Source organism: Colletotrichum siamense (genome assembly GCF_013390195.1).
Source record: "Colletotrichum siamense strain Cg363 chromosome Unknown KSG_Cg363_contig06, whole genome shotgun sequence".
Taxonomy (NCBI): Eukaryota; Fungi; Ascomycota; class Sordariomycetes; order Glomerellales; family Glomerellaceae; genus Colletotrichum; species Colletotrichum siamense.
Window position 1 is genome coordinate 1917983 of NW_023501019.1, and position 24099 is coordinate 1942081.

A 24099-nucleotide genomic window follows, 5' to 3' on the forward strand; every position below is an offset into this window, starting at 1 on the left:
GAAGTATTTACTTACCTCTAAGTATAACTCCTACTTAAATAGTAATAATAAGTATTACTACTATACTAATAGGGGAGTAAACCTTAAGTATTATTAAATATCTAAGGATATTATAGCTAAATAGGTATTAGAGATTATAAGTAGTAATATTACTATTAAAAAACTATTAACTTTAATGCTTAAAATAATTAAAACCTTAGCTAATAAGAGGAAAATAGCAAAAAAGACTATATTAATAAGTAAAGTAGTATTAAGTATAATATTAAGTAGTTAAGTAACTTAAAATAATACTTTTTAGGTATTATTAGCTAAAAGTAGATTTTACTTTATAAATTAAATTAATATACTACTACTTTATATACTATATATATAGTATTAATATCTATAGCTATATTATTAACCTCTTCTACTAGTTTTACTATCTATTTTTATAAAGCTCTCTATAGAGGCTCTAATATTACTACTAATAAAAGCTAATACTCCTCTAGCTACACCTTATTTTAAAGTATTAATTCTATTATTATTACTAGTTATACTTAGAGATAGGTTTACTTTTAATCTTATCTTATAGTACTTTAAATAGTTATAGAAGAATATACTACTTAGTATTATAAAATAGGATATAGCTTTCTACTAGTTATTAATAAATATTAAGGATAAAATAGTTAATATTTATTAACTTTAAGAATTAGATATAGAATAGTTTAAAAACCTTAAAGTTCTATTAAGTTTTATATTTATAATTAAAAATAAGATTAAATAGTTCTTAAGTAATATAGAGGTTATAAAGTAACTTATTAATTTTATATCTAAGTTTAGTAAGTTAAGTATAGCTATATAAGGGGATTTAACTAATATATTTATATATAAACTTTTAATATAAACTAAGAAGTAGCTTAATTTATAAAGATAAAGAGTAAATACTTAAGAATAATAGATTAAGAGAGTAAAAACTTTAATAATAAAGTTAGTAGTATATTATCAGCAACGCCAGCCCATCGCAGCATTAATCGAGCTAGGCGCGCCTTATATAATCAGCGATTATATAAGGCACTAGCCTCTATAATTAACGCTACAATCGCAGCTACTGCCTCTAACGCAGTTAACCTTATATATATCACTACTAATGCAGTTAATATAATATAATATTTGCTACCTATAGTGCCCTACTAGCTAGCTAGTCCTATAAGACTAACACTAATTAGTAGTTAACTTTATAGTTACTACTATATAATATATTAATTAACTGTAGATTAGTAAGGCTCTAGAAGAGGTAGTCTTATTAATATTTATTTAGATCTATTCTACTTAGAAACGCTTAATTAATTAATTTATACTAATAAGGCAGTTATAACTTTAAGAAAAGATAGCTTATATTACTTAAGCTACTTTAAACTTACCTTCCTCTAGTTTCTAAGAAGAGTATATTAATACTAATATTACTAATACTAGTAGGATTAAGTAATATCTCCCTATAGTATTAATAATAATAAGATCATAATAATAGCCTTTATAGTTTTTAATCCTATACTTAATAGAAGTAGTTATAATATAACCTAAAGGATAGTTTATTTTACTTAAAACGCTCTTAGTAATTACTCTTCCTTCTTACTTAAAAAGTATTTATTATATACTTAACTCTTAATATTAACTTCAGCCTATTAACTTATAATTAATAGTAGAGTTAATTACCTACCTTACTCTTAACTACCTTACTTAGCCTCCTACCCCTTATAAGTAGAGTTTTCATACTAAATAAGTAAATAAGAGATTACCCTACTTTTAATAGCTTTTAACTACCTTCTTCTTTACTAAGTTAATATTAATAGTAAACAGCTACTTTAAGCCTATTTAATAATAACTACCTATATATATAGCATATAATATACCTTATTATAAGATTTTCCTATTATTTAACCACTAAACGCTAACTACTAACTACTAGCTATAAGAGAATTTTTCACTATCTTTTACCCTTAATAACTTATACTCCTTCTATAATATTATTATATAGCTTTTTTACTTCTTTTATAATACTATTATGCTATCTCCTTATCCTTAAGACTCTACTACTTTATTAATAATATTACTTATTAAACCTACCTACCTTCTTATTAATACTTACCTTTAGTACTCTTTTCTATATAGTTAACTAACCCCTAATCTATTATAGAGATCCTTCCTAACTCCTATACCTCTATCTTTAACTACTATTAAGCTATATTAAGTTAAATAAAAGTAATAAAGTAATAAATTATCTATTAAATAAATAAGCCTTAGCTACTATAGTGCCTAATAAGCTTTTTATAACTATAGTATAGTAATCCTTACCTATAATTTAACTTAGTACTTTACTCTATTAAGAATATTAATACCTACCCCTCTATACCTTTAATAACCTATATAACTTCTTAAATAACTATTATTAAGCCTCTTTAACTATATCTAAATTATTTACTATAGCCCTTCTAGGAAACCCTCTAGGTAACTTTCTAGCTCCCTTAGCCCCTCTAATACCTCTAGCTAATAACTACTTTATCTCTATCCCTATTAGAGTTTATAGTATAATTAACTATAGTATTTAGGGTAAGCTTAGTAATATTAATATAAAATTAAATATTACTACTTAAAGTTAAGTAGCTTTATACTTCTTATTTAATATAAAGTATTACTAACTTAATAGCTTTATTAGTTCTACTTTCTAAAGTTAAGCTTTTACTAATTTTAAAGATATACTAGAATCCACTTTTAACTATTATAATAAAGCTACTATAAAGGAATTTAAAAACTTCTTTATCGCTAATAAAGTCTATATTATATAAAATAGTAAATCTATTACTTCTAATATCTATACTACCTTTTATTAAAACTTCTACTACTAATCTAATAAGGATATTAATAATAAAATAGCTAAGTTTCCCTCTCTTAAGAAAGCTATTAAGGATATTAACTTCTTTAATAATATTAAAAGTATTAAGCTAGAGCTATTAGTATCTTTTAGCTACACCTCTTTATATATAGCCCTATCTTTTAGACTAATCTAATATAGATTAAGCTCTACTAGAACCTATTAGTTAACTACTTTTACTTATCTAAGAAGCTTTAATATTAACTTTAATAAAAGTAATATACTTAACCTCACTATACTTAATTAGCTATCCCCTTATTAACTTATAGATCTTATAAAGTTATATAATAATAGTATATAATTTAGAAGTAATATATATAATATCCTTAACTCTAAGCTTTTAATTTTTAAGGACTCTTATATTAAAGCTAGTATTAATTAGTTTTAAACCTTAAGTACCTTCTCTATTATACTTAAAAGTAAAGCACTTAATTACTACTATAATAAGCTTTATAATAATAATATACCTATTAACTTTATTAGATTAGTTACTAAAATTAAAGCTTATTTTAAAACTAAAGAGTTATATTAAGTATATCTCTCTAAGTAGTGTAGTATTACTCTTAACTATATAATCCTTAAGAACTTTAATAAAACTAAAATAAAGTACCTTAAGATAGTTTTTAATAAACTTATTACTATTTAGTATACCCTCTCTACTATCTATTATTCTAATAATACCCTCTATAACTAAGTCCTTAATACTTACTAAAATATACTTAAGTATAATTATGCTCTTATAAACCCTACTAAGGACTATAAAAGCATTACTAACTAGCTTAAATTATCTATTAGCATTATAATATAAAGCTAAGCTTATAAGTACTTTATAATAAATCTAGCTCTAGTTAATAATTAATACTAAACTAATTACTAATATAATAGCTATAGCTATAGCTCTTAATTTAGTTATTATCTATATGCACCTTATAATTAATATTACCTTTAACTTATATTTCTTAAATCTAAAAAGAAGTGCTATATTTATAGCAAAATAGGCTGCTAGTTAATAAAGCACTTTACTAAAGATTACTATAAAGTTTTTAACTACTTTAAGTAGATATATATTAATAAGGATATTTCTACCCCTACTTTTAATTACTTTCTAGTATAGTATAAAGGTATTAAAAATATTAATAACTTTCCTATTAATAGCTATAATAAAGATATATTAAACTACTTTAGCACTCTTAATATTAATAACTTTAATACTAAAAATAGCTAGTATAGATCAGAAAGCTTAGATAATAAAAATTAATAATTTCTCACTCCTTGCTTTACTAATATTACTTTTAATAGCTTTAAAATCACTAATATATTAAGTAATAACACTATTTTCTATACTATCACTAAGTAGGATTAATATACTATAGTTAAGCCTAGAGAACATACCTTATAGTTCTCTCTTAAGGGAAGGTATAAGTTAATAATCTTCTAAGGTATCCTACTTAATACTAATACCTCTAAATATTTAACAGCAGGCTAACCTTAAGTCCTTATACTTCAATAATTAATACTAAACCTTAAAGTTAATATTATAAGAGTAGCTACTATTAGATTTAGCCTTAGTAACCCTATCTACTTATTAAGATCTATTAAAATCCCTATACTACTTAGTTTTATTACCTTCTATATTATATTAATAAATACACCCTTCTTATACTACTTTTATAATATAAATAAGATAGAAGTTATATTTAATAACCTTAATAATATTATAAAGTAAAAAGACCTTAAAGTTCTAGTTATCTATAAATAAAGGTATCCTTAAATATTTCTCTAATAAGAATAATTAATTACCTATTATTACCTCAGTAAAGTTAAACTTTAATAACTCTATTACTATTTTAGCTACTTATTAGTTACTAAACTTTAATATATCCTTACTAAAGCTAAGTATAAAGTTAATAAAAACCTTTTTACCTATTTAACTAAGGTTTATTAGTATTATTAACTCTATACTAATTAACCTAAAAAGTTTAGATTCACTTTTTATAATAACTATAAGTTTAACTATAAGATCTTTATAGATATTATATATCTTAATAGTAATAGATTAATACTCTATATTATTAATAATACTACTAGCTTTAATATAGCTTATTTCCTTAAAGATCTATCAGCTTAGCACACTTAAGAGGCTCTATATATATATTAGATTAATATATACTAAAGCCTTCTAGATTTTATTACTATAAATATTAGCACTAACTTCTATAGCTATAAATTTAAGCGTACTACCTACACTTTAGCGATTATTATTAAAGAAGTCCCTATTAAGGCTTACTATAATATCAGTAAGGTTAAACGTTACTATACTACCCTACACTATACTTATAATATTATCTATACTAAAGACCTTTCTATCCCTTATAAATAAGCCCTATAGATAATTATTAAGACTATTAATAATACTATTAAGCCTAATAGTTTAATCTTAACCCTACTTATCTTTAGCGCCTACCTTTAAGTAACTAAAGATTTAGCATTATCTCTAGGTATTACTAAGTATTAAGAAGCTATATAAAAGGCTACTAATAAACTCTACTATATATATACTAAGCGTTAAATCTCTAATACTCTCACCCTCTATAATAGCCTAAATATATTATTAATACTAGCCTTCCTACTATAATTAGATATTCTTATATAGCATGAGAATAAAAGTTAAGCTAGCCTATATAAGCTTCTCTCTATTAATAAGGAGGATTATATACTTAACCTACCTTATAAGCTAAGAATATTTTAATTAACCTATATTAAGCCCTTTTATAATAACTTAGATAAAGATATTATTAACGCTAACTCTCTACTAAACGCCTCTAAAGCACTAATAATACTAGTAAAAAAAGACTAAAGAGGATTACTAGTATTAGTATTACTATTACTACGCTAATATAGCTAACCTTATAAGAGAGAAGAACGCCTAAAACTACCTCTAAGTAAGCTACGCTAAAGTTTATAAAAATAGATACTTATAGCAAAAATAGTTAATATTAACCTTACCCTTAATATTAACTTCACACTAAAGGTTAATAATATTAACATTACTACTATATTCTTTACTACTAATAAAATCTTTATAACTAATAAGGAATATACTAACCTTAACTTAGCTATATAGCTCTATAAGGCAGGTAAGATTAATACGCCTAGCTACCCCTTTAAGTAATCTAATAAGGCTGAAATTAAGGGACTTATTAATTAAAATATCTTTAAGATAGTTATATATAACCCTATTAAGCATATAAATATCTATATCTTCTAATTATAAATAGTTAATAAGATTAAAAGTAAGAACATTAATAAGCCTTATAAGAAGTCCTACCTTATTATCTAAAGATATACTAATAATAGTAAAAAAGTGATTTTAATATAATCTCTAATAATATAATATATAAGCTAACACTTTATCCTCACTATTACTTTATAGTTATTACTTTTTAATAAGATCTTATAGCTTTATAATATAATATAAGTATATATCTAATTAGTAATAAAGCTTAATAGAATAATCCTTATATACTTACCTACTTAGATTTATAATTAATACTTAGAAAGCATTATTATAAGAGTTATTAAGCTGCTCTATAATATTACTAAAGCTAATACCTACTAATAAGCTATATATAGCTATTACTATAGAGAAATTCTTTAAATAGTTACTTTAAGCTATAATCCTTACCTTTTAGTCCTTTCTACTATTAACCTTAACTTCATAGTTATTAATATATAAACTAATAACACTTTAAGCCTCACTAATACTAATTTCTCAGCTTATAAGGATAAAGCTTTAACTAAAGCTTTATTTATAATAAAAGCTAAGTAATAACTTATTATTAACTAACTATTAATATTTAATAATAGTATTATTAGTATTAATAAGTTAGAAACTATTATCCTTTACTAGAAAGGTTAAAGTAAGAAGCTTACCTTTATTAATACTAATACTACCCCTAACACTATTAAAAAGTAATATGTTAAATAACATATATATAGAGTATATATTATATTAATCTACTAGCTTAAAGCATATTATAATCTATTAACTACTACCTAATACTAAGACCCCTTACCTAATAATATTAAGGCCTTTAACGCATAACTATAGTAGCAGATAGCCTTACTAGCATAAAGGTTAATATTTATACCTATTAACTTATTAACTACTAAACTCTTTATCTTTATTAATAGCTTATTTACTAATAATACTAACCTAACATCATAGCTTAGTTTTACTATTATTCTCACTAATAAGACCCCTTCTAATAAGAATAAGTTTATAATTAATAGTAATATTATCTACTTCAGTTTAATAAAGAGCAAATAAGTTACTTAAAGCATATTAACCTCTAAAGTCTATAGTATAGTTATTAGTATTAATATAGCTTATACTATCTCTATAACCCTCTAAATAATCACTAAATAGCTTAACTTACCTCTAATACTTATTATTATCTATACTAACTTATACTTACTATATAAATACCTTATTAAGCTAAGTATTATAAAAGAGAAGTATTTAATAATTAATATTATAGCTCTATAATAGTTATATAAACGCTATAAGCTATATAAAATACACTAGATTAATAGTAATAATAACCTTACTAACACCTTTACTAAAATGAAACCTAACTAATACCTTATATACTTCTTTAATATAAACTTAGTAATAATATAGATAGAGAGATAGGTTATATAGGCCTAAGTAGCGCTAATTACTAGCGCTAGCCTAAAGTAAGATTAAGTAATAGTTATAGAGTAATTATTATAGTAGAAGTTATAAGTAATTATAGGTAATTACTATAATTATTAGTAATTACTACTTTTTATGTTATATATTATTTAATAACTTCTTTTTGAATTATACTATAGTTACTATTAACTATATTAATACTAGTAAAAAGAGAAAGTTATTAGTGTTAGTAACGCCAGCCTATCGTAGCGTTAATTAAGCTAGGCGCGCCTTACGTAATTAGCGATTATGTAAGGCACTAGCCTCTGCGATCAACGCTGTAATTGCAGCTGCTACCTCTAACGCAGTTAACCTTATATATATTACTACTAACGCAGTTAATATAATACGATATTTGCTACCCACAGTACCCTACCAGCTAGCTAGTCCTATAAGACCAACATATATAATTTAGATTTATTTTATTTATTTATTTACTATTTTTAACAACTAAGTTTATATATAGCATATTTAACTAGCTAATATATATATAGAAATAGGGAGATATAAAGAGTGATATATTATTAATATTATTAACTTTATTAAGAATATTTAATAAATCATTATAAAAAGCAGTTACTTAGTTATATAAGGTTATCCTTTTACCTTATAAGTATATTAACTTACTTATATAGTACGCCTATATTTACCTTAAGGGGAAATATTAAGTATTTAGTATACTTTTATATTAACTAAAACTATATAAAATATATACTATATATATATATAATACTATCCTATAAGTATCTTCTTCCCTAATCTTTAAATAAACTAGTAGTTTTATATAATTATAATTAAACACTTTTAGTACCTCTTAATAAGCAGAAAGGATTAGCCTAAGGCTTATTATATATCTAAAAGTAGAATAACTATTATATATATATTAGATAACTATTATAATCTCTATCTAATATCTCTCTTAATATATCTATAGTATATAAACTATAGATATATACTATTTACTAGCAAACTATTATTAAATAGATATAATCTATATAGTAGTAAACTTTTAAGCTTAATATTATCACTAAACTAAGCTTATAAGTAGATCTTTTTAACTAATAATATATTTACCCTAAGGAACTATATTAAGCTTTTTAGTATACTTTTATATTACTTAGAGCTATATAAAACGTATACTAAGTAGATATATAAAGCTACACTATAGGTCTCTTTTTTTATTCCCTAATAAATATTATCTTAGTCTCTTATAATAATAATATAGACTTTTTACTAGTTAATTAGTATAAGATAAAATAACTAGCTAGGTTAGTAATACCTCTATAAGTAAACTAACTACTATAAAACTATTAGGTTTATATTATTATCCTCATCTAATACCTCTCTTAATATATTAATTATAAATAAACTATAGATATATACTATTTACTAGCAGACTATTAGTAAATAAGCTATATAGAAGCAGACTTTTAGGCTTAATATTATTAATAAGCTAAGCTATTTAGGGAATTATTCCTACTATTAACTACTAAATCCTATTAGCTAGAAGCTAAATAGTAAAAATAATTACTATATAATATAAATCTATTATATTTAATACCTTTTTATATATTATTAATTAATAGCTCCCTATAATATATAAATATATAAACTATATATAGTTATCTACTATCTTTAACTATAATTATTAGCTTTTCCTCTAGTTCTTATAATTATAGGTTTCTCCTCTAGCTATAGCAATATTATTAAGTTAAGTACACCTAAAAAGATACTAGCTATAACCTCTATAATAAATATTATTAATAGGTATATAAGCATTAATATGCCTTATTACTATATAATTATTACGCTTAAATATAATTTAAATAGAGAGATATATATATAGTTAAGCTAATAGAAGTATAACTTTAATAATATATAGCTATATTATATTCTTCTATTTATATAAAACTATTACTATATTTAGCTTATTATTTAGTAAATACCTTAGAAATAAAACTATTATTAAGCCTATAAGTTTATAACTTTATAATATTTTATATTTAGGTTTTACTTCCCTTATTACTAGAGGAATCCTCTTTTAGTATATTAATCCTATAATATTAAAAATAGCTTATAATTTACTCTAAGTATAAACTAATAATAGTAACTACTTTATAGAGAAACTACTTAAAGAATATATCTATTATATCTACTTACTTATAATATATAAAATAATACTATAGATATACCTTTAAGTTACTAAAAAACACCTCTATAGGGTTATAATTTAATAAATATAGGGGTAAGTATAATAGATAAATACTAGTAGTATTATATACTATCTAAAGCTTTAATATATAATACTAACTTATATTATCTATAATTAAAACTAAATTTCACCTTAGGAATAAGTTTATAAGTAGTAATACTAAATATTTAATCTAATATAAGAAGCTTTCTTAGTTTATATAGCTAAGATATATAATATAGTAAAAAATACTATTAAGAGTAAGTACTAATAGTATATAATACTATTCTCCCTACTTTAATATATTTCTCTTTAAAAATTAAAAACCTCTTAGTAATTATATTATTCTTCTAGCTCTATTATAGTAATTAACACTACTTTTATTAATAAAAATAAACTAGTTAGCTCTAATATTATAGATATCTTATTAATATTTTAAGTATTTCTTATTATCTCTCTATAAAGTAATATATCTAATCTTCTTCTTCTACTATTATATCACCTTTAGGTATTATAAAATTACAGAGATTAATACCTCTAGATTAAACTTATTAATAAGAAATATCTATAGCTTATTAAGATAGATATTTAACTTATTATATAATAGCTTAAGTATTACTTCTTTATATAATAATATTAACTTATAGTTATTAGAACTTTTTAGTTAATATAGCTTTAGTATATCCCCTATAGTAATAAATAAAGTATAATAATACTAAATAGTACGTTCTATATATTAAACTATATTTATTATAGCTATAATATTAAAGAATTTAACTAATAGAAGCTCTTTAAGTAGAGCTCTTTACTCTATACTAAAGGGTAATAATATTATTTAGTATATATAAATTATTTATTTAACTAATTTATATCTCTTTATCTTAATATTAATATATTAGTATATAATAAAATTAATAAGGAAGAATAAAAGCTATAATATATTAGCTAAACTTAAGCTATTTATATTATATTATTAGTATATATTATAATTATAGCTATAGCTCTCTATTATATTTATATACTATATACTATAAAAAGTATAAATATAAAAGTATTACTTTATCTATCTAAAACTACTTTAATTAATAATTAAACCTATATTTAATTTTAATAGGAATAGTTTAACTTTATAATTTATAAACTTAGATATAACTAGAAATATAGCGTTAATAAGATCTATTATAAAAGATATATAACTATATTAATAATAGTATTAATTTAAGTTTATAATACTATATAATTATTATATATTATCTATAATTAATTAATAATAGCAGAAATAACAGAAAATAACGAAAAAATAATACTAATTAACGTTTAGGGTAGTAGTGTAGCTAAAACCCAAAAATCCCACATTTGCAGGGGTTTCAGCAAGGGCAAACGCAAATGAGTGCGCCACACACACATTCCCGCCTGGGGCTGGCGCAATCAATTTCTCTGTGCTTGTCCGTCCGCCCCATGTCATTCTCGTAAGGTACACAATTAATCTGCGCGCGCTGCAAATTCACTTACTCCACGATCCGTCAGGCGTACAGATCTCTGCTTAAGTTCAATGTCTTTTTAAAGAGCACCTTTTCAAAAGTTTATTATCTCAATACCCCTTCCATGAATTCATGTCTTCCTCCAAGCTGTTCCCGCCCTCAGACGCGTCGCGTCAAAGATCGGGAATCCTCACACCCAGTTCCGATGGCTCTTTGAACTCCAAGCATGGAACCACGCCGCAGCCCAAGCCAAGTGTGCAGAGGAAGCGTAGTGCCTCTCATGCAATGGGCGACTTGCTCAAGGCTACCATTGCTATAAAGGCAAGTTGCAGTCTGCGTGGGTTGCGTATCGTCGCGTCGTGTAAATGGCTGACCGTCGCGTGTAGGCGCACCCGTCGAGCATGACGTCGAAGCCATGTACCTTGCAACCGCTCATGCTGCTCCCTCGCGAATGTCTCCCTCTATCATGCCTCAACTTTAGCGCACCCCATGGCGAATTGCCCCCCAGCCAATTTTACGAGTCACATATCAAGATCCTTGACCTCGAAGACCGAGTCGCCGACAGACCGAGCCTCCTGATTGCACGAAACGATGCATCCAAATCCCTCTACGCGATTGAACGCGCTGCCAACGCTGGAAATGCGCTGTACGCGATTTTCAAGCTCAGTTCACGGGCGGACCTATTGGCGCTGGCCGAGAACGCAACTGTAACAGGAAAACACATCGCGCACATGCGGCAGGCAGAGGAGGCGCGGCAGACCCAGTTGCTCCAGGCACAACAGGAGCTGCCGACTACGACTCCCGGGACACACAAAGGTCATAAAGAGAAGAGGATGGCGATCGAGGCGCTGCAGTCAATTGTGCGCAAGAGAGGCCGCTCGCAGTCCGTGTCGACCTTTGACGAAGCTACGAGGGCGGAGAAGAGGACTAGGTCCGATGACGACAATGCCTCGCGGCCGCAGACGCCCAGCGTTCTGAACCCAAGCATGAATTCAGTCCAGATGGTCGAGACGAAGCCGGAGCCTGCCGAGTGGATTGGGACACACCTGGACGCAGTCGAAGCGATCCCGCAGCCGGTTAGGGAGCTCAACGCCACGCAGACGGCCGGCGAGATCATGGAGAACGTCAGGACGCAATACATGGAAGCACTTTACAAGTCGATGGTAGGCGAAGTCCTTGGACGCCACCTGACGGATACATTGCTGACCTGGCACAGGGATCTCTGGCGTATTTTGCAAAGGGGCCGTTATCTCGAGCGCGTGCCGCATTCCATCTCGACTGCGACGGTACCATGAATATGAACGACCTCATAGACTTTCTCAAGAGTCTGGTCATGACTACGGTTCAAATTGACAAGAAGTACCGTGAGACAGTACCTGAAATAATTTCCAAGATGAAGACCCACGTCGACAGCTCTGATGAAGGAGGCAAGTCCAAGAAAAGAAGAACCAAAAAGATGAAACTGGGCAAAGATGGCATGTACCCTGGCGAGGATGACCACGTCCGCAAGTGGTGGGACTCGAGCAAACCGGAGCTTCAAAACGACGATGCAACCATTACTCCGGCTCAGATCAAGTCTCATGTTTCCCTTCTCAGGACCCGTGAGACGCAGCTGCAAATGATCCTTATTCTTGAGATCCTTGCCTTGGAACCGCTGCGAGCAGCTGACGGAGAGGGAGAGAGTCAGTTACCAGGCTTGCCGATGGAGGAGGCCGAGAACGCTCCTGAGGCGCAGCCCAAGAAGCGCAGCAAGCATAACTTCCCCGTGCTGGCCGATGTTCACGCCGACCGCCTGTGCATCTGGCAGTCGACAGCCTCTGATGAGATGAGACTTCTTGAGGATTCTCAGGTGTCTGTGGCTGCTGACGGCGCACCGGCTCAGAAGGCGTCCGCTGACCCGTTAAAGGACTTCTGCACCGATATCATTATGCCCTTGTAAGTCCTCGTGGAACAGCATCGCCGATTTCTATGCTAACGCCCGTAGCTTCGCGGCCCGACTGCCTGGTATTTGTGACTCGATCAATCGCAAGCTTGGTGGCCCCGTCATTATTGCTCCACCAAAACCCAAGACAAAGCCCTCATCCAGCAAGTCGGATGCGAAGCCTGGTGCAGTTGCGAAGCGGCCAACTCTGAAGGCTGCGTCAAAGAATATCGAGAAGGCCTTGTTCAAAGAACAGTCTCGTCGCAGCGTTTCCAGGGGCCCTAGCAATGCGATTGCGTTATTGAGATCCGCAACCGCAGCCAATCTCCCGGGACTCAAGCGCGAGAATAGCGACATTGATCGACGACCCTCAGTCGAAAGAATTGGCCTACTTTCTAGGAGTAACAGCTTGACCGCCTTGGATGATGCCAAGGCGCAAAAGAAGGCTATGGTGGAGGCCGAGCTCAAGGATGCCATCACAGCTCTCAGAAAGCCCAACCGTGAGCTAGCGGGCAAGGCCATAGTGGAGGACGCAGAGAAACGAACCTCGGGTGGTTTGTCTTCGATTAAGAGTACGCTCTGTCCTCTACTAGCTGATTCTCTACACTGCTGACTCTTCCTAGAATCCAAGAAACCGACAAGACATCCTCTATTTGATACAGTTCAGGTTAAGGTTACACCGGCGAATCACCGCTTTCGAGATGCCTTGGCGGAATCAAAAAATGCTAGTAACATGTCGATACCGATGTCGAGCATTCCCCCCTCTAGCGCGTCGAGAATTCCCTCGACTGGGCCGCGAAGAGGTCATATCAATATTTTGGGCAGCACACCGTCTTCGGCTATCCAGGCCACACCAGTCAAGCGTGGTGGCATATTTGCAGGACCTTCGCGTGATGATGAGTACGCCATTCCGCCTTCATCGCCACTGATGATGAGGAAGCCTGCGAGGTCTCAGCATTTTAGCGTGCCCGCCAGTGTGATTCGTGAGCGGCCTGATCCAGTACGGTCACAGTCGCCGGACGTTGGCCTGCCGGCGACGCCATGCAACCAAAGAACCAGAGATGTAATAGACGATGAGGTGGCGGCGACTCCAATGGTCAATGCAGCGACGACTATCCCGCCACCATCGCCGCCGCGGCAAGAGAAGCCGAAGTCAATATACGAAAGACTAGGATGGGATGATGACTTTGACGACTTGTTATGATTTGCATTTGCATTTGCATTCTTAGGCGTGTATGGAATCATCAGGCAAACAGATACCAAGTGGGTTTGAAACGTTTTGCCGGGTCGTGGATGGAATGGGAAAGAAAGATGGATCGGATCAGCTTGACGAACAAACATGACATACCATAGCATCACTTGGAGCCAAGGTTTTTGCATTCGGGTAGCATTGCATTGCATTTCCCCCGAGAGGATGGCACGTAGCAATCATCGGGGTTAGATTAGGGTTAAGAGGAAAACGGATTCGCTGCTCTTAATCGAAAATGTCCGTTCCTCGTCTGTTTATACCGTTTTTTGTCCCTCCGGTCGCTTCTCTACGAACATGATGGGCAGGTCTCTCACATCTACGTGCTCTTGAGACCCAAGGTCAATGACCCTGACGGCTTCAATGCCCACGATGCCCTCCTTCAGGGGTAAGAACTTGATCTCCACGACGTGGCATGCGCCAGGAGCCAGAGGGCCAACACGAGAGTCGGCGGTCAGGCAAACAACCTCTGTCGATTCGACGACGGAGTTCCGCTGCATCGCGTGAAGTACGTTCTCGTCAAGCACCGCGTCGGCGAGTTCCTTGGCATCGGATGCCGTCTTGCCCCGACCGCTGGTTGAGGGCGGGCGCATGAGCCGGACCTCGTTGCGTCTGCGCTTCGGGATCGCGACGAGCGCCAGCTTGCGTGGGGGGGCCGCCGGGACGTTTGCCTTCTCTGCGCTACGGTTTACAACGAAGACCGTCCATGAGAAGACCTCGCCAGCGTAAATGGGACCTTCAGGACCGCAAAAGGTCATGGTGATGCCCAGCTCCGGCAGAGGTGCTTCGATTGAGCGTGTCGCTGCTTCGAGAGACGGAAGGGAGTCGGGTCTGCTGACTGCCGGTGCGACCAGGGACTGCGCCGCCTCTATTCCGTTGATGGAGAGCTGGGAAGGCCGGTGTGAACGCTGGATGGGCTGCATCGGTTGCATTGCCGCGTTGAAGCCTGGGTTGACGGGGAGGGTGAAATCGAGGGTTGTGGACCACGTCATGGTTAGGCGGGGAGTGCATAGGCCAGGTTGTCTCTGGACGGTGGCCTCAATGTGGATGTCGAGATCGCGGCTTGGGTTCTTGGATGACGGAAGATCGAGCTGCTGTGGTGGCGAGAGGCGGTAGAGGAAGGTTACGTGGTCGTGTGGCACGCAAGACATGGGAAGAGAAAGACCAGAGGTGTCTGAAGCATTGAGGTCCTCGACCATGCCGCCATCTGCGACCGAGAGGCGAATGCTTGTCAGCTCGACGGGGCAGTCGAAGTAAGATGTGAAGTCAACTTCGAGGAGGGCGATGAGTGCTGGAGAAGTGGGCATTGTGTTTGGACGGGAGAATCGCACGCGAGTATGAACTGCCGGGAAGATGCGCACACGAACGCTGTTGAGGGCGCGAAGGGGTCGCGTCTGGTCCTTGGGCTGAGTGACTGGGGCAACTCGGGAGACGCGCAGGGCTGAGAGTCGTGGAACGACGCCGCCCAAGCCCGGATCACTGCTGAATGGTTCCAGGAGATTGAGACCCGAAGGTACACCGGACTGAAGATACGCACTGCCATTCTTGCGGCCTGCTGTGCGTTCCGGCGTGGAGGTCCCCGACGCGGCTGCCGAGGCGGGCTTGAGGCCGGCGGAGGCGCTGAACACCGCAAAGGGGCCCTGGAGGCGGATACGAGGTCGAGCTAGGAAGACAGGGAGCTTCCAGACGGCGTAGATATGCGACGGCCTGTTTCTGGCCTCTGCTTTGTTATCGGCCTCGGTCTCTTCCTTGCTACTGTTCTCGCTTCCCTCGTCAGGTTCATCAACGACGATGAACGGATCCGAAGTGTCCTCGATTGTGCCTTGGAAGATGATGTCTGTCGACGGGTGGTCCCGATCTGCGGCGTGACTGTTGACGATTTGGGTTTCGAGTGAGATGGCTAGCCGATTGAAGTGAGATCGCAGTGTCTTTTCGTCGACAAGAGGTGCCCTAAGCACGAGAAGCACATCGACCGTTTCGTCTTGAACGAGTTAGTATTCCAAGTCCTTTGCAATCTGTAAAAAGAGAAACACACCGAAGAAGAGATTTTCCCTTCGCTCAATGGAGTCAAATAGAGCTTGGGTGTCGTCAACGTCCTTGAAAGCTTCCTCGAGATTCAAATTGGTTGCCTTAGGAATGATGTATGTGAGAAAGGCGTTTTCGATGAATTCTTCCACCTCGGGAGGCTCTCGCCTGTGTTCATTCGTAGCCATGCCGGGCTACCTTATGTGCTGTGAGACGTAGCTTCTCATGCTCAATCGTGGAACGTTGGTGAGGGTCAGTTTCACAACTGTGTCCGCATAAAGAGGTATAGGAGACGCCCGGACAGGCTGCTTAGTCAAGCTCCGGTGTTGAACGGCAGTAGCTTCACGATTTACTCCTTACGATTAGAAGATAGACAGTCGGTTGAGGTGTTGCCTCGCAAGTATCGTTGCAGTGCGGTAAAGGGTCTCGGTGAAAGCTCCGATGTATCGAGGTGAGGTGCTGGCAGCCGGTCTCACTGAGAGCGTTGATTGGCTCTGAATGGGATTGGAGGTCCCCTGTTTGGCTTACCTCAGCGGGGACACGGAGCAAGCTGGACGGGCAGTGGATCCCTCACTCTCCAAGCTACCCCAGTCCGTGCCCCGAACCAAATTGCGCATTCCGTGCATTCGCAAATTGTTCGCAGCCTTTTCTCTCGTACCTGCCGCGTGACGACCTGCTGGTTCTTTTCCTCGAGACACTTGCCAGATCATCTCCAAACCCATTCCTTCATCAAAATCGACACAAGAAGCTGTCGAGCTTCGCACTGATCCTGTACGGATCAGCCACGGACGACAATTTCGCCATGAACGGCTCCGGTAGCCCGTACGGCCAGCCGCCCGCGGCGTGGCAGGAGCATCGCACGCCTGACGGCAGAGCCTACTACTACAACCCTGCGACGAAGGTCACGCAATGGACCAAACCCGAAGACATGATGACGCCTGCTGAGGTATCAGAATTGACCTGCGACACGTGTGACCATCGCTAATTGATCTACAGAGAGCGCTTGCCAATCAGCCGTGGAAGGAGTATACTGCCGAAGGCGGTCGCAAGTACTGGTACAACACCGAGACGAAGACGAGCTCATGGGAGATGCCCGAGGCGTATAAGGCGGCTTTGGGAGCTACCAATGGTCCGGCCACATCTGCGTACGCAAATTAACCACCCCCATGCACTTCGCTAGCTAACAAGCGCAGCCCCACGAATGATCGAGGTTACGACCGAGGAGGACCTTCTGGTGGGTACTCCAACTCCGGATATGACTCTTACCGTGGCGACCATCGCGATCGCGACCGTGATCGTGAAACATTCCCCGAATCGCGCCAGTTGACGTATGAAAACGACACAAATGCAAAGGCGTTCGTTCCCGCCAGCAATGAGCCCGAATTTGCCACACAGGAGGAAGCCGAAGCTGCTTTCACTAAGCTGCTGAAGCGTAGTGGTGTTCAACCCGACTGGACATGGGAGCAGACTCTGCGAGCCATTGCGAAGGACCCTCAGTACCGGGCGATAAAGGATCCGAAGGATCGCAAGGCAGCGTTCGAGAAGTACTGCGATGACATGATCGTCCAAGACAAGGAGCGCGCAAAGGAGAGACTGACGAAGCTTCGTACTGACTTCGAGACCATGCTTAAGCGTCATCCCGAGATCAAGCACTACACCCGGTGGAAGACGGCACGACCCATGATCGAAGGCGAGACCATTTTCCGGTCTACCAATAACGAATCCGAGCGCCGTCAGCTCTTCGAGGAGTACATCATCGAACTCAAGAAGGCGCACACGGAGAACCAGGCCGCCATGCGCAAGACCGCTATGGACGGCTTGATTGATTTGCTCCCAAAGCTCAACCTGGAGCCTTACACACGCTGGTCGGACGCCCAAGGGCTTATTTCATCCACGGCACCGTTCCAAAATGATGAGAAGTACATGACCCTGAGCAAGTTTGACATCCTGATTGCATTCCAAAACCACATGAAGGCTTTGGAACGTGCTTTCAACGACTCTAAGCAGGAGCAGAAGAACAAGAAGTTCCGTAAAGAGCGCAAGGCTCGTGACGCCTTCCTTTCGCTCCTTAATGAGCTCAGGAGAGACGGCAAGATCAATGCCGGCACAAAGTGGCGCCTGATTCACCCCCTCGTTGAGAACGACGATCGCTACAAGAACATGGCCGGCCAAGGCGGCTCTACACCCCAGGAACTATTTTGGGACCTCGTTGAAGAGGAGGAAAAAGCCATCCGCGGTGCCAAGAATGATGTCGGGGATGTCCTTGAAGTATGTTGCCCGTGTCTTCCGTTTTTGTGTGCGGCCCACTAACCTTTTCACAGGATGAGCAGTTTGATGTCACCCCCAAGACTACTTTTGAGGAGTTCCACGCCGTTATCAAAAAGAATCGACGAACTGCTAACATTGATCGTGAAACGCTTATGGTTATTTTCGAACGGGTAAGGCTGTCTCAAACCAATCGTTTATCGCCGCAGCTGATGTTTGTGCAGATCAAGGAGAGACGGTCCTCCAAGCGGTTCGAGGAGGAGCGCCAGTCCGAGCGACAACAGCGGAGAGCGGCCGATGATCTCCGGACATACTTTAAACGTATGGATCCCCCCATCACATTGGATGACACGTACGAGAAGGTCAAATCTCGCCTTGCGGATATCCCTGCCTTCCTGGCAGTCACCTCGGAAGAGGCGCGCATCTCAGCCTTTGACAGGCACATGAAACGACTCCGTGAGAAGGAGGAAGAGGCTGATCGCGACCGCCGCCGGCGCCGTGGCCGCGACTCTAGCGAACGCGATCTGTACCGTGAGAGACCCCGATCTAGAGGTGAGCGATCTCATCGTAGCAGTGGCCGTGCTACTAGGCGAAGTCGTAGCCCAGAGCCAGACGCGTACGAGGCGGATAGGCGTAAAGCCATTGCAGAGCGCGAGCGCAACCACCGCAAGTCGACCATGGCCGAGAGCCTTCTTTCGGATCGCGACCGCCGCTTGTCGCCACCACCCCGCCGCGAGAGGGAGCGTGAGCGTGAGCGGGACAGAGATCGCGAGCGCGACCGAGACCGCGACTATGACCGTCATCGTTCCCGCCGCGATGATGATGGCCACTACGACCGCGAAAGGAGGGACAGGGAAGAGGAGCGCGAGAGGCTTTACCGACGACGAATGGGATCGTACGATGAGCTCCCTTATGGGGACGAGCGCCCATCTGGATCTCGGCGTCGCCGCGAGGAAGATGAGGATGACCGTCGCGATTCCAGAGATTCAAAGGTACGTCGCCTGTGTTGGGCAAGCTTGTTCTTCCTTGGAACGACTCGCTAACCTTGGTTCAGAGAGTGAGGAGAGAAAGAACACCCCGTGAGCGCACCCCCCAACGTGATACACGCACCAAAAACAGGACTCCGCCCCCGGCCGCAGCCCCCGCTGCTGCGAGCAGCAACGAAGAAAAGGGCAAGAATAACAAGGACGACGTTGGGGTCCACTCTGGCTCCGAGGAAGGCGAAATCGAGGAAGATTGAGCCAGTCACGACGAGGGTCGGAGGAGGAATTAACCAGCGTGAGAAGTGACTTTCGAGTACGTATCGGAAATCACCAGCCGTCAGTGAGAGCGTGATGACTGCTGCGCCTACAGACACACCTGTTCTTCCCTGCATTTCCCGGCGCGCTGTTCGTCGGGCATTTCTCTTCTGCCGTGCGCCCTTCGCGTGTTTCATCCGCTACCACCATCAGGAGTGGGCATTCCCGGCATTTGTTTAGTCTGTATGTATATCTCTTGTTTGACCTAACTGCAGGTGCGCACTTCTCGGATAGCATAAAAAACATACTTAGCTTTTTTAACAACGGTCTTTTGTTCCCTCTTATTTTGCTACGTGATATATATCTTGCCATGTTCTAAATATGCACGAGTCTTGCCACAGCACATTGCTGATGACAAGACTGACGGCAGTCATCCTGCTTGATCCATTGTCCCTCAATCTACAGAGTCTGGGTGTCCCAAATGAATGTGCCGGCCGAGGAAGAAGTGGCTCGGACCCGAATGAGGGATTTCCCTACGCAGCGGGATCAACTCACGTCATTCTCCGTAGGACCAGACAACAGGGGATAGACTGCCGTCGCCGTTGTTAGCCTTCGGCGTCATCGTCCTCGGACGCGCCGGCCTCCTCTAAACCCAAACCGTGATCCTGACCGCCGGAAGCGCGCCTCCCCAGCTGCCGCTTATGCCCCTTTTGAACGCCCTTAACGCCTGTGTCAAAGAATGCATTGTGACGCAGAGGGAAAAAAACATCCTTGTGGATGCCCTCTTTAACTCGTCTTGTCTCCGTCGTCCAGGAAGAACTACATGCGCAGTTAGTAAATGTGGTTGAGCCACGCTCTTTTACGATGAAACTTACGTAGTTGCCACCCAACTTCTGCTCCTGGTCGAGCTGAGAGTTCAGCTTGTTGATACGGGGACGGTAGTTGGTGGGATCGCGACGGAAGGTGACATCAAGGTTCTTGAGGAAAGTGTTGCAACCGGTCAGCAAAGACTCGGGCTTGTTCGCATGCGCATCGATACCGGGCTTGCCGTCGAAGACAATGACTCGGTCGGCGAGATAAGTGGCCATGATGAAATCGTGCTCGACGATGAAGGCGGTCTTCTTGGCGTGCATAATGAAACGCTTGATGACACGAGAAGCAATGATACGCTGCTCGGAATCGAGGTAGGCAGAAGGCTCGTCGATGAGGTAGATGTCGGCAGGCATACCCAGAGACAGAACGATGGCGACACGCTGCAATTCACCACCGGACAAGTTCTTGACTTCCTGGTCAATGAAGTCATCCAGCTTCAGGGGCTTGACGACATCGGTCTGGAATTGAGGGGACAGGAAAGCGGCCCTGATCTTCTTGAAGAAGAGCTGACGAACAGTGCCCTCGAATTTGGGAGTGATGGTCTGGGGCTTCATGGAGATCTTCATCTCAGGGACTGAGGCCTTGTTATCGGGCTTGAGTGCGCCCGCAAGCATGCGGCAGAAGGTGGTCTTTCCGGTTCCGTTCTCTCCCATCATGACAATGATCTCAGAGTCAGTGAAGTCGCCAGAGTCGATTTTCAGCTTGAAGTTGCCCAATGTCTTCTCCATCTTGGGATACTTGAAGGCACGGGACTTCTCAGCAGCGAACTCATCGGCAGCCTCGGCCAGCTTAAAGGTCAAGGATTCGTCGCGGAAACGCAGGTTCTCGGTGGGGATGTGGCCGTCGAGGAAGATATTGATACCTTCACGCACGGACTGAGGAAGGGTGACGACACCGTAAACAGCAGGACGACCGTACAGAACGCAAATGAAGTCGGAGAGGTAGTCCAGGACAGACAAATCGTGCTCGACGACGATGACGTAGTCGTCGTCACGGAGGAGAGAGCGGATGATACGGGCGGCGGCCAATCTCTGCTTGACATCGAGGTAGGAAGACGGCTCGTCGAACATGTAAACGTCGGCCTTGCGAACACAGACGGTTCCGATGGCAAAACGCTGCAGTTCTCCACCAGACAGGAGGTTGATCTCACGGTCCATAATATGGTTGAGCTCAAGAACGTCGCAAACCTCCTTCTTGTTGTCGAGGGAGCTCTGGGCGTCGATCAAAGCCTTGACGGATTTCTGGGGGCCCTTGACGGCACGGGGAATCTGGTCGACGTATTGCGGCTTGACGACAGCCTTGAGGTCATCCTCCAAGAGCTTGGTGAAGTAGTCTGTAGAAAGGGGTCAGCATGTGATAGGCCAAGTTTCTGGAGCTCGGTTCACGCACTCTGGAGCTCAGAACCACGGAAGTACTTGATGACATCTTCCCAGTCAGGAGGGTTGTCGTAGCGACCCAAGTTGGGCTTAAGTTTGCCGGAGAGAATCTTCAGAGCGGTACTCTTTCCAATACCGTTGGTACCGACGAGACCCAACACATTTCCTGGTCGGGGCATGGGCAGACGATGGAGCTTGAAGCTGTTGGCGGAATAACGGTGGGTGACCTGGGTCTCGAGGTTCGTGGGCAGGTTGATGATGGTGATGGCGCCGAAGGGGCACTTCTTGGGGCAAATACCACAACCGATGCATAGCGACTCGGACAGGAAGGCGATGCGGGATTCGGGGCTGACTTCGATGCAGAGCTTGCCGGAGCGAACGACAGGACAAGACTTTTTGCACTCCTGGCGACACTTCTTGGGCTTGCACTTATCGCTGTTGACGATAGCGACACGGGTGAGCTTGTCCGACATGGTGATGATGGTGCCCGACTCGTCGAGGCGGGGTTAACGATGGGAGGGTTGGTGGGGCAGTCTTTTTTCTGCGCGCGAAGGAAATAAAAATAAAAAAAAAGAGGAGGGGAGGTCGGGAGCGTAGCGCAGCGAGGCAATGCGGGAAAGTTCGGTCGGTCGAGTTGGGAGGAGACGGGATTAAATTTGCAGGACCGGGCAAAGCGGCGAGGATTGTCGAGGCGTCGCGACCTGGCCTTCTGGAGATGACGGAAGAAGAGAATTTTTGGTGTTGTTGCGAAGTGTCGGAGACGAGAAACACGGTTGCGGCAGCGAAAAGCAGTCGGTCATCCAATTTGTGTGCGCCGTCACTGGTGTGAATCGCCCAATTTTTGGCGGGGCACTTTTCGATACCCTACCTGCCACACTACCCCGCCAGTGAGGGTTCTTGGGTCCTGTCCAAGTAATCGGACACCAAAATTGCGAGAAACAGCACCTTGCGCTACTTTGGAAACACCTGGCATCACTGTGCTGGGTGAGGCCAAACGCCCGGCTTCCCAGGCCTAGAGTGCGCTCAGCAACCACTGCAAGTGCCATCCACCAATCTTGTTTAGAATGTGCCTATGCACTCGCACTCGTCCAAAAGACCGTTGACCGCTTGTTTACCTATTTGCCAACTAATACCTGCCAGAATACCTTATGTATGCACTCTCCAACTGTGCGTGTTCGATCGAACCATGGAGAACGTATCCACTCGATTGCCTCGAGTCTCTGTAGTCTGGAGCTTCTGCCGGAAGACGTGCTTTCTGAAGCCTCCGTCGCTCCATCTGGCAGCTGTCCACCAAACCCTGGCCAACCGAGGGCATAGCGACTAGGTTGTCCAAGATGACTGCGCAGACGCCCGCCATTGCATTCCAGTCTCCTAGGGCGGTTTTTGTTTGCTTAGCAAGAATTTCGTAGAAGAATTTCGTAGAACACAACGAACACATGCAGGAAGAAACAAGTGACCCGTAAGAAAAAGAAAGACAAACGCGAAAGAGAAAGTCGTATGATCAATGCGCAGTCTTCGCTTCTTCGTTTTCCAGATTCTGAACACATCGAAACACTAATTTCTGTTCAGAACTTAACCAAACCTTCCAGTTGAAACTTTGCTTTAGCTTACTTATCAGCATACCAGGGCAGATTCTACGACTGTCTGCCTAGGTACTAAAAACCTTTCTGACATTAGGATTTGATCTTGGGCGAAGGCTCGAAAATCGGTATCCAGTGGGCATCAACCGATCAAGTCACAGCGTAGACTAGAGTCAGTACGTCTGTTCTACTCTCGGCAAGTAAATCTGATAGCTAGCCGATCCTTAATGTTGTCCGATCCCGCCTCTCATGTTTAT

General features: G+C 39.4%; 4 protein-coding genes across 4 annotated transcripts; 2 read left to right on the forward strand and 2 right to left on the reverse strand.

Moving 5' to 3' along the window:
- Window positions 1-11450: 11450 nt before the first annotated feature.
- On the forward strand, window positions 11451-14443 carry CGCS363_v009507 (uncharacterized protein; the record flags this gene model as incomplete). Its single annotated transcript, XM_036641356.1, has 6 exons — window positions 11451-11655; window positions 11705-11735; window positions 11800-12481; window positions 12535-13253; window positions 13303-13811; window positions 13863-14443. The coding sequence occupies 6 exons, from the start codon at window positions 11451-11453 to the stop codon at window positions 14441-14443; spliced, it is 2727 nt and encodes a 908-aa protein (XP_036493514.1).
- Window positions 14444-14742: 299 nt separating this feature from the next.
- On the reverse strand, window positions 14743-16698 carry CGCS363_v009508 (uncharacterized protein; the record flags this gene model as incomplete). The annotated part of the gene is made up of 2 exons (XM_036641357.1): window positions 14743-16466; window positions 16521-16698. The coding sequence occupies 2 exons, from the start codon at window positions 16696-16698 to the stop codon at window positions 14743-14745; spliced, it is 1902 nt and encodes a 633-aa protein (XP_036493423.1).
- A 614-nt stretch (window positions 16699-17312) lies between these two features.
- On the forward strand, window positions 17313-20015 carry prp40 (Pre-mRNA-processing protein prp40; the record flags this gene model as incomplete). The annotated part of the gene is made up of 6 exons (XM_036641358.1): window positions 17313-17456; window positions 17507-17655; window positions 17704-18778; window positions 18832-18948; window positions 19000-19767; window positions 19830-20015. 6 exons carry the CDS (start codon window positions 17313-17315, stop codon window positions 20013-20015), a joined length of 2439 nt encoding a protein of 812 aa, XP_036493424.1.
- Window positions 20016-20799: 784 nt separating this feature from the next.
- RLI1 (Translation initiation factor RLI1) lies at window positions 20800-22735 on the reverse strand (the record flags this gene model as incomplete). The annotated part of the gene is made up of 3 exons (XM_036641359.1): window positions 20800-20832; window positions 20889-22219; window positions 22276-22735. 3 exons carry the CDS (start codon window positions 22733-22735, stop codon window positions 20800-20802), a joined length of 1824 nt encoding a protein of 607 aa, XP_036492716.1.
- Window positions 22736-24099: the final 1364 nt, after the last annotated feature.